General features: G+C 50.0%; 1 protein-coding gene across 3 annotated transcripts in view; it reads right to left on the minus strand.

Annotated features, from left to right (window-relative positions):
- Positions 1 to 14,960, minus strand: part of SEL1L (SEL1L adaptor subunit of SYVN1 ubiquitin ligase) — a 524,285-nt gene that overhangs the window by 163,464 nt on the left and 345,861 nt on the right. Inside the window, exon 18 of one of the 3 annotated variants that reach the window (XM_069637930.1) lies at positions 4,559 to 4,633. In XM_069637930.1, coding sequence (XP_069494031.1) covers positions 4,559 to 4,633 — 75 coding nt within the window. Of the gene's footprint in view, positions 1 to 4,558; positions 4,649 to 14,960 lie in introns of all 3 variants that reach the window. The other 2 variants (XM_069637928.1, XM_069637929.1) reach the window with 2 other exon arrangements.

Consider the following 14,960-nt stretch of genomic DNA (forward strand, 5'->3'; position numbering starts at 1 on the left):
CGAGTAGACTCCGGAGCCCCGAAGCCTCTTTGGGACGAGTTCGATGGCGCCCTTTCTGAGCATCGCCTTTACCTCCAGGAGAAGTTGAGGGACGTGAAGTTCTTTCCTGGCCACGGGGGGGACGCGCGGGCACCTTCTTTGAAACTCGAGCGCGTGGCCCCGGGCCAGGGCGTCCAGCACCCAACGGTCGGTGGAGATGGACTCCCACACGCTGACGAAGCCCGCCAGCCGGCCTCCCACCGGGGTGCTTCGGTGGGGGCCCGACCCCACGGCCGGTTCAATCCTGCTTGGACGCGGCCTTGCCACCTTGACCTCCTTGGCGACGACGGCGGGGTCCGCTAGACTTGCCTCGTCCTCTGTAGGCCTCTTGCGACGACGAGCGGGCCGCTTGACGGTAGGAAGCGAAACCGCCGCCGGAACCTTTGGAGGCGCCCTTGCCTCCGCCGCTCCGAAAGGGCGTCCGTCGTTGCAGGACTCCAAGGGCCCGGGCCATCTCAGTATCCGCCTTGATGGCCTGAAGGGAATCGTCCACTGTCTTCCCAAACAGGTTGTTCCCGTCGAAGGGCATGTCCAGGACTCTGGTCTGGACGTCCTGCCGGAAGTCCGTAGCTTTGAGCCATCCACGACGTCGAAGGCAAACGCCGTTGCCCAGCTGGCGGAACCCAGTGTCGGCGATGTCCGTCGCCACGGTGATGGCGTGGTCCGAGGCCACCTCACCTTCCTGCAGGATCTCAAGGGCCTCCGCCCTCTTGTCGTCCGGCAGAAAATCCAGCAGGGGAGCTATCTTGTACCAGAGCTCCCTGTCGTAGCGGGCCATGATAGCCAAGGCGTTGGCCGCTTTAATCGTCGTCGCTGCCGACGAGATGACTCTACGTCCCATAGTATCCAATTTCTTTCCCTCGCCGTCCGGCGGGGAAGTCGATGTGGAGGCCGCACCCCCCCCCGCTTTCTTCCTGGCTGCCGCGGAGACGACGGAGTCCGGGGTAGGCTGCGCCCAGAGGCATAGGGGGGCCGTGTCCGGGACCCGGTACTTTTTCTCGTACCGGTCTCTTCTAGCTGGCGTCGTGGAAGGGTTCTTGAGGAGGGAAAGGCCCTCATCCCAAATGTCGTCCAACAGAGGCACTGCGAGGACCGTCTTCCTCTTGGCCTCGCGCCGCTGATAAAGGAAGCCTTCCTTTTTCTTCTCCTCAGGGCAGAGTTGGAAAAGCTCGGAAGCCCTGGAGATCATGGAGTGGAAAGATCCGATCTCGTCGGGCGGAGAGGCCCTGGTGGGAGGCGACGACGGAAAATCCTCGTCGTCCGTACCCGTCGCTGCCGTGTCAGTCCCCGTATCATCCCCTCGGGTGGACGGGGAGGAGGGCTGGAAGGGGCGCGACGGTTGAAAAGGAGGTGGTGGATGGATCCTTCTTTTCTTGGTAGGGGAAACACCAGAAGGTCCCGGTTCTGGATCCCCCGACGGGAGAGGTTCCTCCGTCGGTAACGGTAGCCTCGTCCTTATCTCGGAGCATAAGGACTGTATGGCCAACAAAATGGCCGCCGAGTTGTCTTGCGGCGCTGGCAGAGGGGAATCCGACGGGCGAGCAGGGGCCCCGTCGGTATCCTCGACGATGTCGTCATCGTCACCTGCGTCGGGGTCCATTCCGACGGGCTGGCCTTCTTCCACGCCTAGGCCGTGGCTTAAGACCTCGATCAGCTCCTCTTCTGAGGTTGAGGCCGACTCTACGACGACGCCCTGCCCCCCCTTCTTCTTCCCCACGGAGGGTTTCACGGGGGTCCTATCGATGGGCACAAAGGAAGACTCCCTCCGAGGAGGCAGGGAGATTCTGGGCCCTGAGGTCGCCACCACTGGTGCAGCCACCACAGGCTGAGCCAGGGCCGCCGCGACCGTTTCGATAGAGGGCTTGGTCGGATGGATCAAGGCCTTCACCACCTTAGGTGCGCTCACCGCCTTATCCTTGAGGGAGGGGGCACTGCCACGCTCCTCCTCTGCCTTAGAGCTCGACCGGGGCCTCTCCAGGAGCTTCGCCGGGTGCTCGGCCTTCCTCTTACCCGACCCAGAGCGTTGGCTCGTGGTTGATGGTGCCGGGGAGGGTGCGCCCTGCCTGGCGCCCGTAGAGCCCGACCGTTCGGCGCTCCCGGTGCCAGCGGACTCGCGGTGCTTGGCCTTATGTTGGGCCCCCGTCGCCGGGGCGCCCTCAAAGGTCTTAGAAGACCGCTCGGATTTCTTCTTCTTCTCGCCAGACGGGCTCTTACCCTCCAGCCAGTTGGCGAGACGTTGATGGCGGTCCTTCATGGTCCGTTCCGACATGTTGCCGCAAAACGCACAGTCCTTCTCCACGTGCGTCTTGTCCTCATGAAGGCAGTAAAGGCAGAAAGAGTGTTCGTCCTCCTTGAAGACGTTCTGCAGCTGGCATCCAGGGCAGACCCTGAACAGCTTTCCGGGCGTCGAGCTTCCCTTCTCCTGGGCCATCTCCGAGACCGGGCCTGAGAAGCTTCTGGAGTCCTCCGAAGTGTAGCTCGACGAAATCTTCACCCTTGAGGGGCACAGATGAATCCGACACGGGTCCCCGTTGATCGGATGTAGGATCGGTGGAGCTTGAGGCTCTTTTGACCGAAAGAATCGAAGTTTTTTGTGAAAAGCGCGAAAAAATAGCACTAACGCTCGAGAGCAATAGCACGAGGATCCCAACACATGAACGTGCGGTAAAAATCTGAAGATGGCTGCCAGAGGCGGTGCTTAGGTAGAGGGCAGTCATTGGCTGTGGTCAGTATGACGCAGAGACCAGTGATTGGTTATTACTACGAAAGACAGATCAGAAACGAAACTGATACTGGTTTTTTCTTTACCGAGGATTCCCAGCCTGACGACGGGGAATATTCATGAGCATGTGAATCCATGCCAGACCCCATGCTGGAGAACTCTTATTTTCCCATGCCGATTATTTTTCGCCTTTGTTATTCGGCCTTCCTGCTTCTTATCTTGCCCCCCCCATCCGCTCCATTTTCAACTCTGTCATCTGCCTTCTCTTTCAACTACCCCTCGTTCCGCTCTTAAGAACTCGCTTGTCTCTATCCCTCTTCTACCTTTTGATTCCCACCCCCATTTTCACTACATCTTGACTGTTTTCAAATGTTATCATGGCCTTACCTGTTACCTCTATGCCCTTATCTCTTTCTAGATTCCTGCTCGGGTTCTTCACTCTCAGCATCTTCACCTCATTTAATCCCCTAAACCACCTGAAACTCTGGAATGGCCTTCACCCTCCGATATCTGGGCTCCCCTTTTCATATCTTTGAGTCTCACCTTAAGGCACATTCTTCTACTTCTCTTCTCCTCCTCTTGATCTACCCCTCTTCACATGACCATATAATTTGTACCGTCTGCTGTTTTTATGTAATGTGCCTTTGCGAAGGCACTGTATAAGTGTCAATAAAATAGAAATAAATACTGAATCCCAGCGACCAAACACCACTCATACGGCCTCACCTGACAAATCCACCACATAGAATGTACCATTCGGCCCTTCCCTTGTCCAAACAGTGCTGAATACTTAAGAAATAAAAAGGTATGAGTAACACTGGATCATCAAAAGAAATACAACCTTTTTTCGTATTGTCGTTTGATGAAGTGTACCCACATCATCTGGCTTTTTTTTGCCAAACGTGCTTTAAATGCTGGGAGTAGGCACATTCTTAAGAGTACAACTAAACTAACTACTGGAATAGAATGCAGATTCACCAGGCTAGTGAAAGTCAGGAAAACTAGCTTTTGGAGAAATATATGATTTGATTTCATAGGATTTAGATTTATTTTAAAACAAGTGTTCTGAGACCCCACACTCAGCCAGAGTTATTCAGAGTTTTATAGAATTAATGAAGATACCATGATGGAGAAATAATATTTCTAAGTTGGTGGACTCATCTAAGACTTTGCATCTATAAGCCCGTCTCCATATATTACTACTAGAGGTCTTGGTTCTTTGGTAACGGCTCTTCCAACTTCCTTTTGAGGAGTCAGTTAATTTGCTGTACGCTTTTCCACTAATTGCATCAATACACAAACTCTTGAATACATTTCAAGAAGTTCACCTTGCAAAAGATTCTAAAGCCGGAAAAGAGATTTGCCATTCTGAAAGTTAGGTGGACACAAGCAACTCTACTCCATCTAAAAATATGCGATATTGAGAGGCTGGGTCAAAAGGTCTTCTCCAGACAAGTGCTCCTTTTTGAGAAAAACACAGGTGTTGAAGCTGCAAAGCACAGGTTAACGAAGGTACAAGAATGGAAGGAGTACAGGAGTGGATCGCTAGGACCAAGCTAATCTCCTCTGAAGTCAGCACTCTGGCTACACTAGTGTTTAAGGTAAGAAAACTAGTGCACTGTGGTTCAACACTACTGCTCTAGGGATCTGGATCAGGGTGCAATTGGTCTACATGTGTTCTACACAAGTGCACAAAAAGGTAACATCAATTATGTTTTGCTTGTCTGATAAAGTCCGGGTGCATCAGTTTTACAAAATTGCAGGAAGCAGTCAATGCGACGCACGATTGAGGCTTACCTTGGGAAGCAGCTCTATTCCAATGAAGCAGGGCACGTGGGAAGGTCTCATTCTCTCCAACGATATTCGCCTCTTCTGCAGCAACGCCAACAGAATTGTGTAAGAAACACAGAAAGGGTAAAGCAACCAAAACTATGTTTTTTTTTTCAATCAGCAAAACCTATGATAATCACTTAAATAACATTTTTAATTCAAGCTATTCCGGATCCAAAACACAGGTGTAGTAAATACTTCCAAAACACATCATATGAAAGTAGCTTTGCTTACATTTGCCAGCAGCCCAACTAGTACACAACAATTAATGCACATTGAGATAACAAAAGGTAAAAACGTGTACCACTGAAATCATTCCAAATAGAAAATATAAAGATCAGTGATCTTTAATAGTGAAAAATTAAAGTAAATAGTGAAAATTCCTTTCTTCTTGTTAACAGTGCCTCTGTACTCATTTAATAATTTATTTTGAGATTCGACTCTTAAACATCAAAATCTAAAACAAAATGCCATCACAAAAAATTACACAAATGTTACAATCTCACCCTTTTAATATGTACATGTTGGAACAGAGAATGAAAAATCAACCATATGCAGGATTCCAAGTTGAACCATTTGCTTCCTCTTCTTTACCTACAGCTGATCAAGTCATACTCATTCACAGCACGTATGATTGCCTTTGAGTCCTACAAGGAGTTTAAAGATTTAGCTTTCAAAAGATTTGCTGTCCCTGTCCTCAAGGTTGTCCTCTATTGTATGGCTGGCTTCACATTAGGATATAGTACAATAAAATGCACGACTTTATAGGGCGCATGTTCTGGCATGCCCTCCGTCACAGCATGTACCTTGGCGTGCTCTTTGCCCAGTCCTTCTACGAGTGCAATGATCAGGCACTTATTATGGGATGCAAAGATAGCCGTATGGAGTAATGGAAACAATGGATTAGAAGTACAGTAGTTACTACAGAGAGCAACTTCAATATTACTCCTACACCCTCCCTTCTTTCATCTGTACCCATGTGAAATTAAAAAACATGCTAATCCTGGGTGGATGGCAGAATCTTAAACCTTAACCAATAAGAAACAATTCAGATAAACATTGTGCGCACAAGTCTGATCTATGCAAGAGGTCTACAGCTAGAATCTGAACAATAACCATCACATAACACATGCAGAGGTGCCTTAACACGTCTTTCAAAATGCACATGCCTCTGAAAGCCACAGAAGGAGCTTTAGATCTGACCAAACGTCTGCATGTGTGGTTCATTTTGCAGAGGAATCATCCTGAGCAGGTAGAACTCCGATAGAGGATATACGAGAATCAAGGCTGGATCTCCATCCAGTTTGGCAAGAAGGTTTGAATAATTAGAAGGGCAGCAAAAATGTGAAGGGAATATTCTTATAAGATAGGCAAATCTGTACCAGAGCCTTGACAATTGATGGTACATGTGCTGAAGCATTGAAAAGAGGATACCATAGCAAAGAGGACCTTGTGGGAGCTATGCCGCAGCATCTTTCCAAAATTAAACTAACGACTAAGCTGCTGGGATCACCAGATTCCAGCTTCCCCAAGATCACAGGGAAACCAGCACTTCGCACCCCTGATCCAGCAGGTATAGCTGCGTTACAATCCTTCAGAACGCCTCTTCTCTCAGAAGACTCCCTGCTACTCAATCCTGTGCAACCTGACACAGGCAGAAGAACTGGACGACCAAAGTGATATGAGTGGAGCGAGAGGCCTAATGATAGAAATTCAACGAAAAAGCAAAGACCTTTCCTCAAACACACCTGGGGTTTGGCGAAACCCCAGGCTATCCTGACCTGCACCACTGGACCATTAACTGCACACCCATGTAATCGGATATGCAACAGCAGCTACCAGACAGCCACACTGTACCACCGGCATCAGGAAACCTGGTGCAGGGCCCAAAATATTCTCCAGTGGCTTAAAGTCGATGTAGATGCAGGGATGTCTTTCACCTCTAGGACAAGAGACTGACGAACGATTCTTTTAAAAAAAATATATATATTTCACAAAGCTTTGAAAACTTGTGATTTATTTTTTTTTCTTTGCACTCATAGCCCCAAAGGAAGACCTACTTAAAAAAAAAAAAAAAATTGGTTTACCATGGTGTGAGGTCCCATCCATTTTGTTGGACCCAAGTGATCATGGCTCAGATGCTGTGACGAATTACAGGATTCTGTCGCTTCTCCCCAGGGGGAGCCTTTCCCTGTGAGGCTTGGGAGGCGAGCCTGCTATGTAATACCATCCCTAGGAGTAGAGGCCAGTAGAACCTCACCGGGAGAGATCCCCCCACCCCCAACCCCACACTTGGGGAGAAGGACTGCTGTTGCGATGAGCAACTCCCAAACGAAACCAACTATATCCCATCAGTAATAACACCTACAAGAAGAAAACATGAACAAGCCGATATTTGTTACTGTCATGAGTAAACCTGGAAATCTATACTTATGTGGTACAGAGACGAAGAGAAACACTGGAGCAGTAGAGTACGAGCAGAACAGAGAAAGAGGGCTTTGAGGCGCTGCTGGGAAATTCCCATGCCATAAAATGGAGAGGAGGAGACCTTGGGGAAGAGAGAAGTCTGAGAAATTCAAAGCAGCTGTTTGAGGGTGGAGCTGATGGAGATGCACAGCTTCAGGTGCTGAGAAGAAGCTGGCGTGCAAGTCCAGCCACCTTACTACACCATGGAGTGGAACAATTCATTCATATGTGAAAGAAAAGGTGCTGTAAGGGTGCAGAAGTACTAGTCTGATACAATGGGGGTATGGTGATTGGCAAATAGTGACGCAGGAGACTCTGCCCGACGACACGTAGCCCGTTTGCTACATTCACGCTTCCGGCCTATAATCCGAGGTTCGGACCCTCCACGACAAAGCCCTCCTAGGGCACGACCGCAGTGTTGAGTGACACAGGCGTTTGGCGGCAATGTGGTTGCGGCGTGGACAGTGTGTGCAGACGACCTCACCTTCCTTTCTACGGCCGCCAGGTAAGAGTTGTGGGGAGAATTAGCTTGCTTTCACTCCATGTAGCCCTCTGACCCGGTGCCCTCTCGCCCCCTGACCTGCGTTCCCCCCAACTCTCCCTGGTCTGGTCCCTCTGCCCTCGCCCCCAGCCCACTCGTGCTTCCATCCCCCCTTCCCTCCTTCCCCCCTTGGCCTGGTGCGTTCCCACGCTCACCTTCATTCCTGACTGCGTGCCCTCCCACACATTCCTTAATAGAGCGGTTCCTCGCTACCCTTGATCGCTGTGCTCGCTCACTAGGCTGCATGCCCACCCACGCACGCTGTGATGGCATTGTTCCCTTATTTTCCTTGAATTTGCGTGGCTCGTTTGCCCCTTGGTTGCATCCCCACCCCATGCATTCCTCGATCATGTGGCTCCCTTGCTAGCCACGATTACGTGCGCTCACCCCCTCCAATGTTTTCTCCGACGCATCCCTGATCGTAAGGTTCCCTCGTTTTCCTTCATTGCGTGTGCCCACTCCCTCCCTAGGCTGCGTGCGCTGCCGCGCATCCCTGGATCACGTGGTACCCTCGCTTTCCCTGATCACATGCGCTCACTCGCCTCCTTGGCTGCGTGCCTCCCTGTGCACCCTGATCGCACGGTTCTCTCGTTTTCTTTGAGTTCATTTGGCTCACTCGCCCCTGTTGCATGCATGCCCACGCATTCCTCGATCACGTGGCTCCCTCGCTATTCCCGATTGTGTGCGCTCACTCGCCACCTGGGCTGCGTGGTTTCCTGCACATCCCTTGATCGCAGGTGACCTTGTTGTCCTTGATTGCATGCCCTCCCTTGCAATCCTAGACCAGCTGTGCATCCTTGCTCTCTTGTGTGGGACCTTATACTCACCTTCCCCCTGCCCCGTCCCTTCCCTTCCCTTCCTTTGTGCATTGCTCTGTATTTTGCTGTGCTCTTCCTTCTTCTAGGTTTCTTTTGTCGACTGCTCCGTTTTCATTGCCCTGGTATCCGGATTGTTTTTTACATCATACTTCCCTCTGTTTTGCTGTGCTTTCTTCCTCTAGGTCTCCTCCTCTGTTCGTCTGCTCTCCTGATTGCCGTTAACAACGTATTGCCTGCATTCCTGTTTGTCACTGTTTCCTCTAGGTGTCCTCGATTGGTTGCTCTTTAACTTGGAGTTCCCTGTGCCCTCTCCTTTTTCCTCTTCACCCATTAATGGCGGCACCCGGTGGGAGGTCCTCCTGGCCCCCCTTCCACTCCTCCAAGACCATCATTAATGTTTATCTAAATGGCACTGTCTTGGTCCAAGACCCTCAGGCCAACCTCCTCCTTTTTTATAGACGCTTTCCACGCCTTATCAACTTCCTTTCTTCTCCTGCTGTCCCTTCTTTCCCTTCTCTGGCTCCTCTGCCTGCTACAACCTCTGCCACCTCTTTGGCAACCTGTACTGCTTCTCTGGCCGCCCTGTGCCTCCTTTTCCACCACCTCTTTGGCATCCTCCTTCTCCTCCTCCTTGACTACCTTGCCCTTTCCTCCTTTGACCACCCTCAGGCTCTTTCTACACTTCCTCAGGGTGTACCCCAGATATTTACCACCCCCCTACCCCCAGAAGTCTTTAAAAGATGGCAACCTGCTATACATTGCCACTCTAAACTCTTGCTCAGCTGTCGAACACTCCTCTGACATCGGCCGTCTCCTTGAAGAACTCGACCTGGATGTTCTCGGTCTCATCGAGAGGTGGTTCAAGGCCAGATCTGTCATGAGTTTTGACACTCTCCTCCCCGGTGGCTACAAGATCCTCTGCGCGCCCAAAACCAATCGTCTCGGTGGGGGTGTATCCTTGCCTATATCATTCCTATGCAGGACGACTACTCCTTTGAATGCCTGGTCTGAAGGTGCTCTCTCTGCGGTCACTAATCTACCGGCCACCTGGCCAGGTAACCTCCTTCCTCTCCGAGTGGGCGGATCTCCCTCTCCCTCCTCCCTCTCCTTTCTCTTTTCTCCCTGCCTGTTCAACCAATATATTGCACCTCTTGCCCACCGCATAGCCGCCCTCTGATCCAACTTTCAGTGTTATGCCGATGACACTCAGCTCTCCTTCAGGCTCCCCCTCAGCCGCCTCTGCTCCTCCCATTCCTGACTGTCTTTCTGCAATTCAGGAGTGGTGTGCAGCCAATGAGCTCCGCCTAAATGCCAGTAAGAGTGAGATCCTCCTCATCGGAAAAAACAGCTCCCTCCTTTCCTCTCGCCCTGGGCCCTCTTCCTGTTCCTACTTGTGAGGCTAAAACCTCTTCGACTCCACACTCTTTCTCCTCACATCACTGATGTCTCTATTAAGTCAAACTACTATCTGCACCTCCTCTGAGGTATTCTTCCCTTCCTCATTTTTCCTCAGAAGCTCTGTCTCCAGAGCTCTGGTCCTCTCTAGGCTAGACTACTGCAACGGCCTCTTTCTAATTCTTCCTGCCTCTACTCTCCATCCTCTACAACTCATCCAGAACAGGACTGCAAGACATGTCATTGGCCTCAAACCCACGGATCGTATCTTTCCAGCTCTGAAATCCATTCAGTGGCTCCCAGTGGCGGCAAAGGATCAAGTTCAACACCCTTTGCATTGTCCACAGGGCTTTCTGGAGCCTAGGACCACACTACCTCCAACTCTCTCTTCTTACATATCTGCCTTCTCGAGCTCTTCGCACCTCCAACTCTGAGGGCCAGTCGCTTTTCCAAGCAAAGAGTTGAGCGCAGATCTCTTTCTTTGGCTGGGCCTTTCTCTGGAACAGCCTCGCCGCCTCTCTGAAACTTGAGCAGAACCATCTCCCGTTCCGGAAGCAACTCAAGACCTTTCTCTTTGCTTCTACCTTCTCCGTTTCTCTCCATTGCCGATTACCTGCTTGATACATGCACTGGTCACCTGGCCACCGTCTGAATTTTCAGGCCTGGGTCGCGGCCAGTCCAGCTGCAATCCTGCACTGCCTATTGGCTCCCCTGCACTTGTGGTCTGTATCTGTAACCCTACAGTCCCCTCTCTTGCACTTACCCGCCACCCATTGGCTGCACTTATTACCTGCACTTGCCACCTGTTGGCTGCACTCTTGTTTCTCCTTTGTCCCGCACTTTTCCATCCTTCCCCCACCCTCAGATCTTCACCCCCTTCACTGCACTTACACAATCTGAATGACACAAGGCCTAGTAAGATCGCTGTTTTGTCCTCCCTTTTGTTTCCCCCTCCTTGTCTTGTCGCACCTAGATACACTTGTGTACAGGTGCCTTATAATTGCCATATATCATACCTTTATAAAAGTAAAGAAAAGAAAACCCATCTAAACCAAGGAGTCTATCAGAATGTCTGAGAACTAAAAGAGTCCACCTGTCAGGAACATAGAGATACTGGAAGTTGTGGGACAAATCGAAGTGCAGGACTGTCTATTCTTGCCAGTATTCTAACAAAATGGGCACCAAATTCTTCCCGGAAGGAAAGTATGTGCTGCCATTCTAGTCTTCCCTCCAGATGGCGCTGTTCTCTCTCACACTGGATTCAATCTGTCTATATTAGATGCAGGCTAAGGTAAACCTAGGAGTCCCTACTTTCCGAGAAAGACGCAGTTACCTTTACTTCCCATGTTCCGCTTCATGTTATTTATTCCTGCTTCCCAGGCTCCCACTCGTTCCTTCCTCCTGGAGTCCCTACATTATTCCTGCTCTTGCACCTTTCCGCTCTCTCAGTATTCTCTTGCTTGCCTTTCCCACTGGCCCAACTGGCTGTCTACTGCAGCAGCTGCTTCTCTGGTTCTCCAACCCCTTTCTACCTGCGGACCATTTCCTCTGTCCTTTACTTTGGCCTCCCATTCTGACTGGATCTATTTCATCTCAACTGCGAGACTTGTCCTTGGCCTCAAGCCCTGGGATCGTATCTCTCCAGCTCTGAAATCTCTTGCTCCCAGTGGATGCAAGGATTAAATTCAAAACCCTCTGCATTGTCCACAAGGCTTTCTGGGGCCTGGGTCCAAAATACCTTCAGCTATCCCTCCGCAAATACCTCCCCTCTCGAGCTCTTCGCTCCTCTACCTCCAACTCACTCAGGGTCAGTCTGTTGACGAGGAGAGGAAATTACTGACGGGCCCATTGGTCAGTACTCGCCCTCAAAAACTAGTAATACAAGATATCTGCACCATGTGAGGACAGAGTGCAGGATTCACATACTCCAGCACTGTTCAATGATCAGGACTCAGTAAATTGGCAAAGGGGAGTCTGTTTAATGATACATACATCAGCTTATGTAAATCAGCTGCATCATGAACACCTGCCTCACCCCGACTTCCCCAAACTTCAGTACAACAGTCTCTTTCATGAGCAAACTTCGTCAATATTGACGTCTACTTCTACAAAAATCATCATGTAGCATAATTGGTTAGGAAAGGCAACTTAAGTATAGGTGTTATATCTGTATGTGGAAATAAAGCAATTAGATGCGGTTAGTGCTGTGCCGTCCCCTTTCCGCCATTGCTGCAGCTGGCCTGAAATGACAGTGGCACTCGTAAGACAATCCAGATAGGCCTTCATCAATCAGTGTTTTAGGGATATGTGTCAATTAGTTGGCTGGGTATGGCCTCGGATCTGTATTCTCTTATCAGGAAAAGTTATGGCATCCTCGGGTTCTGGATGACATCAGGCGGTGGTACATCTTCGCGCCTGGCTGGTCACGTGTTAGTTCACTATGAATTTGCTTTAGTTTTCCATCTTTTCGTGTATTTAATTCTGTTTTCGCTTGGCCACCTGCATGGGCCTCTTATCTTGACCTTCACGGGCGGGCTGGCATGCTCTGAAGTTGGAGTCTCGTGAGCTCATACTCACCTCCCCTTCTTTGGTTGACCTCGATTTCCCCGGCATGAGCCTCTCTTTGCTAAGTTTCGATCCTGCTCCTTCTCTGGTTTCTGCTAGGTTTCGAAACTCGGCCTGTTAGGCCCTCTGGGTACAATTCTGCTTTCACAAAATCGAGTCGCACGTGTACATTGTGCTTATATCGAGGTAGATCTTTGGTTGAGCTTGCCGCTCTATTCTTCTACTAAGCATTGCAGGAAGTATCGGTTTCTTAGCATTTTGTGTTTCAAGCTTATTTACACATTCAAGAGTGGTTGCTTCCATTTTGTCTCATCACAAAATTTGCTTACGTGTTAACATTGTCTCTTCTCTTTGTCCACTACATCTAGTCTAGCATTTACTGGTACTGGCAGGCTCGCTTTCAGTAGCCAATTCTGTTTGTTCTCAGGGCTGCCTAGGCCCTTGGTTTAATTCCATTGGCCCTCCATTAAGGCCTTCGGGGTTTCCTCATGGACAGTCTGTAAATACTCGCCATTTCGTACCAATGGCTGGTACGGTTGTCTGACTGGGTACCGTGCAGCCAAGGGCTGTCTGGTTATGGGCACTTCAACAGGTACTGATCTAACGTACACAGGGCAGAGGCCCATTGCAGCTCTCTGTTGGTTCAGCTGCTCCTCATACATCACATATCTTGGCAAGTACTTTACTGGTATTTCGAAATGGGGAGCTGGGGTGCAGACCATGTCTGGGACCTCCTCTACAAGTCGTTTTTCTAAGAAACGAGCTGGGGATAGATCTCCGTCTTCAGCTGGGGCCTCCCTCTGGAACAGCCTCCCTGCCACTCTAAAACTTTAGGAGAACCATCTCCGGTTCCGGAAGCACCTCAAGACCTTCCTCTTTTCTTCTGCCTTTGCTCCTCCTCTCCCCTGCTGATCTGTTCTCTTGGCACCGTGCACCTGGCCACCCTCTGTCTTTTGGGCCCAGGTACCTGCTCATCCTGCCACCCTCCCGCACTGCCTCCGGGCCACCCCTTGCACTGGGGTCTGTATGTGTACCCATACAGCCCCCCCTTTTTCTTCCTGCACTTATCAGACCTACCCCGTCTGCTGCCTTAAACCTAGCACTTGCAAATTGCTGGCTGCATTACCACGGTTTGTTGCCTTTATTATTGATTTATTGTTATTTATCTGTTTCTCCTCTGCTTCGCACTTTCCACCTCTCCCCCCTTCCATGCACTTTTCCCCTCCCCCCTCTCCCATGCACTTGTCCTTTCTCAATGTCACTGGGCCTAGTGAAATCGCGGTTTTGTTCTCCCCTGTTCCCCTCCCTTGCCTTGTCGCGCTCTGAAACACTTGTGTACGAGCACGATAGAAATAAAATATCAAACTGTACAGAAGACCAACTTCAGATCAGGATTGCTCAATGCTCTAAACAGGGGGGTTTTATTCCCTCCAAGGGTTTTCATCGATCCTGCACAATCTCCTGTTAAAATCAAGGGGTTGGACAGTGTCAGGGATTCCCTTTCTTTTATTCTCTACAAAGGAGGACAAAGAAGGACTACAGGTCAGATGATTCCATGGTTCTATGTTCATTCATCAGCAGTTTTTTTTCTGAGGATTTAAAATTCAACATTTTTATTTTAAACCCCTCATCCCCTATTATTTATTCCTTACACCCAACATTACCCTACCCCCTTAGATGCTCTCACCTCCTCCCATATTTTTCAGTGACCTTTTTCAGCAAAACATTTTCAGCAAAAAAATGCAGTGAAAAATAACTGGGCGATGAATAAACACTTAACCTTGTTCCGTACTATATTGCAACACCAGCGTCCTGTGTAAAAAATCTATTTCCAACCCTACACTTACAACTAAACGAAAAGGGGTTTGCGGTCTTCTTGGTCCAGAAGAATGACTCTCTTTCTGTACAGGCACAGGCACAGTCCATGGATCCCTTTGACAGGGCGCTATCCTTTTCCAAAACCCCGACAGTTGCTGCGATTGTTGTCCAGGAACCTCAAGCATCCACAGGTCCCTGACCTCCCACACCCAATCGGCCAAGCTCGTATCTACCCTTTGAGAAACCGGATGGTATTCTCCTGGGCAGACCTCGAGAATCCCTTATTAAGGTCGTCAGGGAAGGGCAGACCCTCTCAGACCCCTATCCTAGGGGCAGACTAACGAGCGAGGATCACCTGGATGGGGAACCCAGGCTTGTGCTCAGGGAAATGCCCCAGGTGAGACACTGTATTATACCGCGGAAGAAGGAGAGGACAAAGATCCCGGAGGCCTTGTAGTACTACATCTGCCTCTCTTCCTCCCATTGAATCTCTCCTGCCCAAATCCCATAACACCTGTGTGTATAACAAATGCTCCAAGATCCCAAACCCTGTTCCACCCAGAAACAATCTCTCCCAGGCTCCTTTTTTCCCGGTTTCCTATCCAAAGATATCCAATCCTTCTGCTCCACGTCCTTCTGCCTATTCTTTTCAGAAGACCCAGCCTACTTTAACAAAACACTACCGTTCCCACATTCCCCTCTGTTTTTTACAATAATAAACCCGGTCATTCCCGTTTGTCTCATAAACCCTATCAATCTCAGCCTT

The sequence above is a fragment of the Ambystoma mexicanum genome, chromosome 14 (assembly GCF_040938575.1).
Source record: "Ambystoma mexicanum isolate Mex_15411 chromosome 14, UKY_AmexF1_1, whole genome shotgun sequence".
Classification (NCBI taxonomy): Eukaryota; Metazoa; Chordata; class Amphibia; order Caudata; family Ambystomatidae; genus Ambystoma; species Ambystoma mexicanum.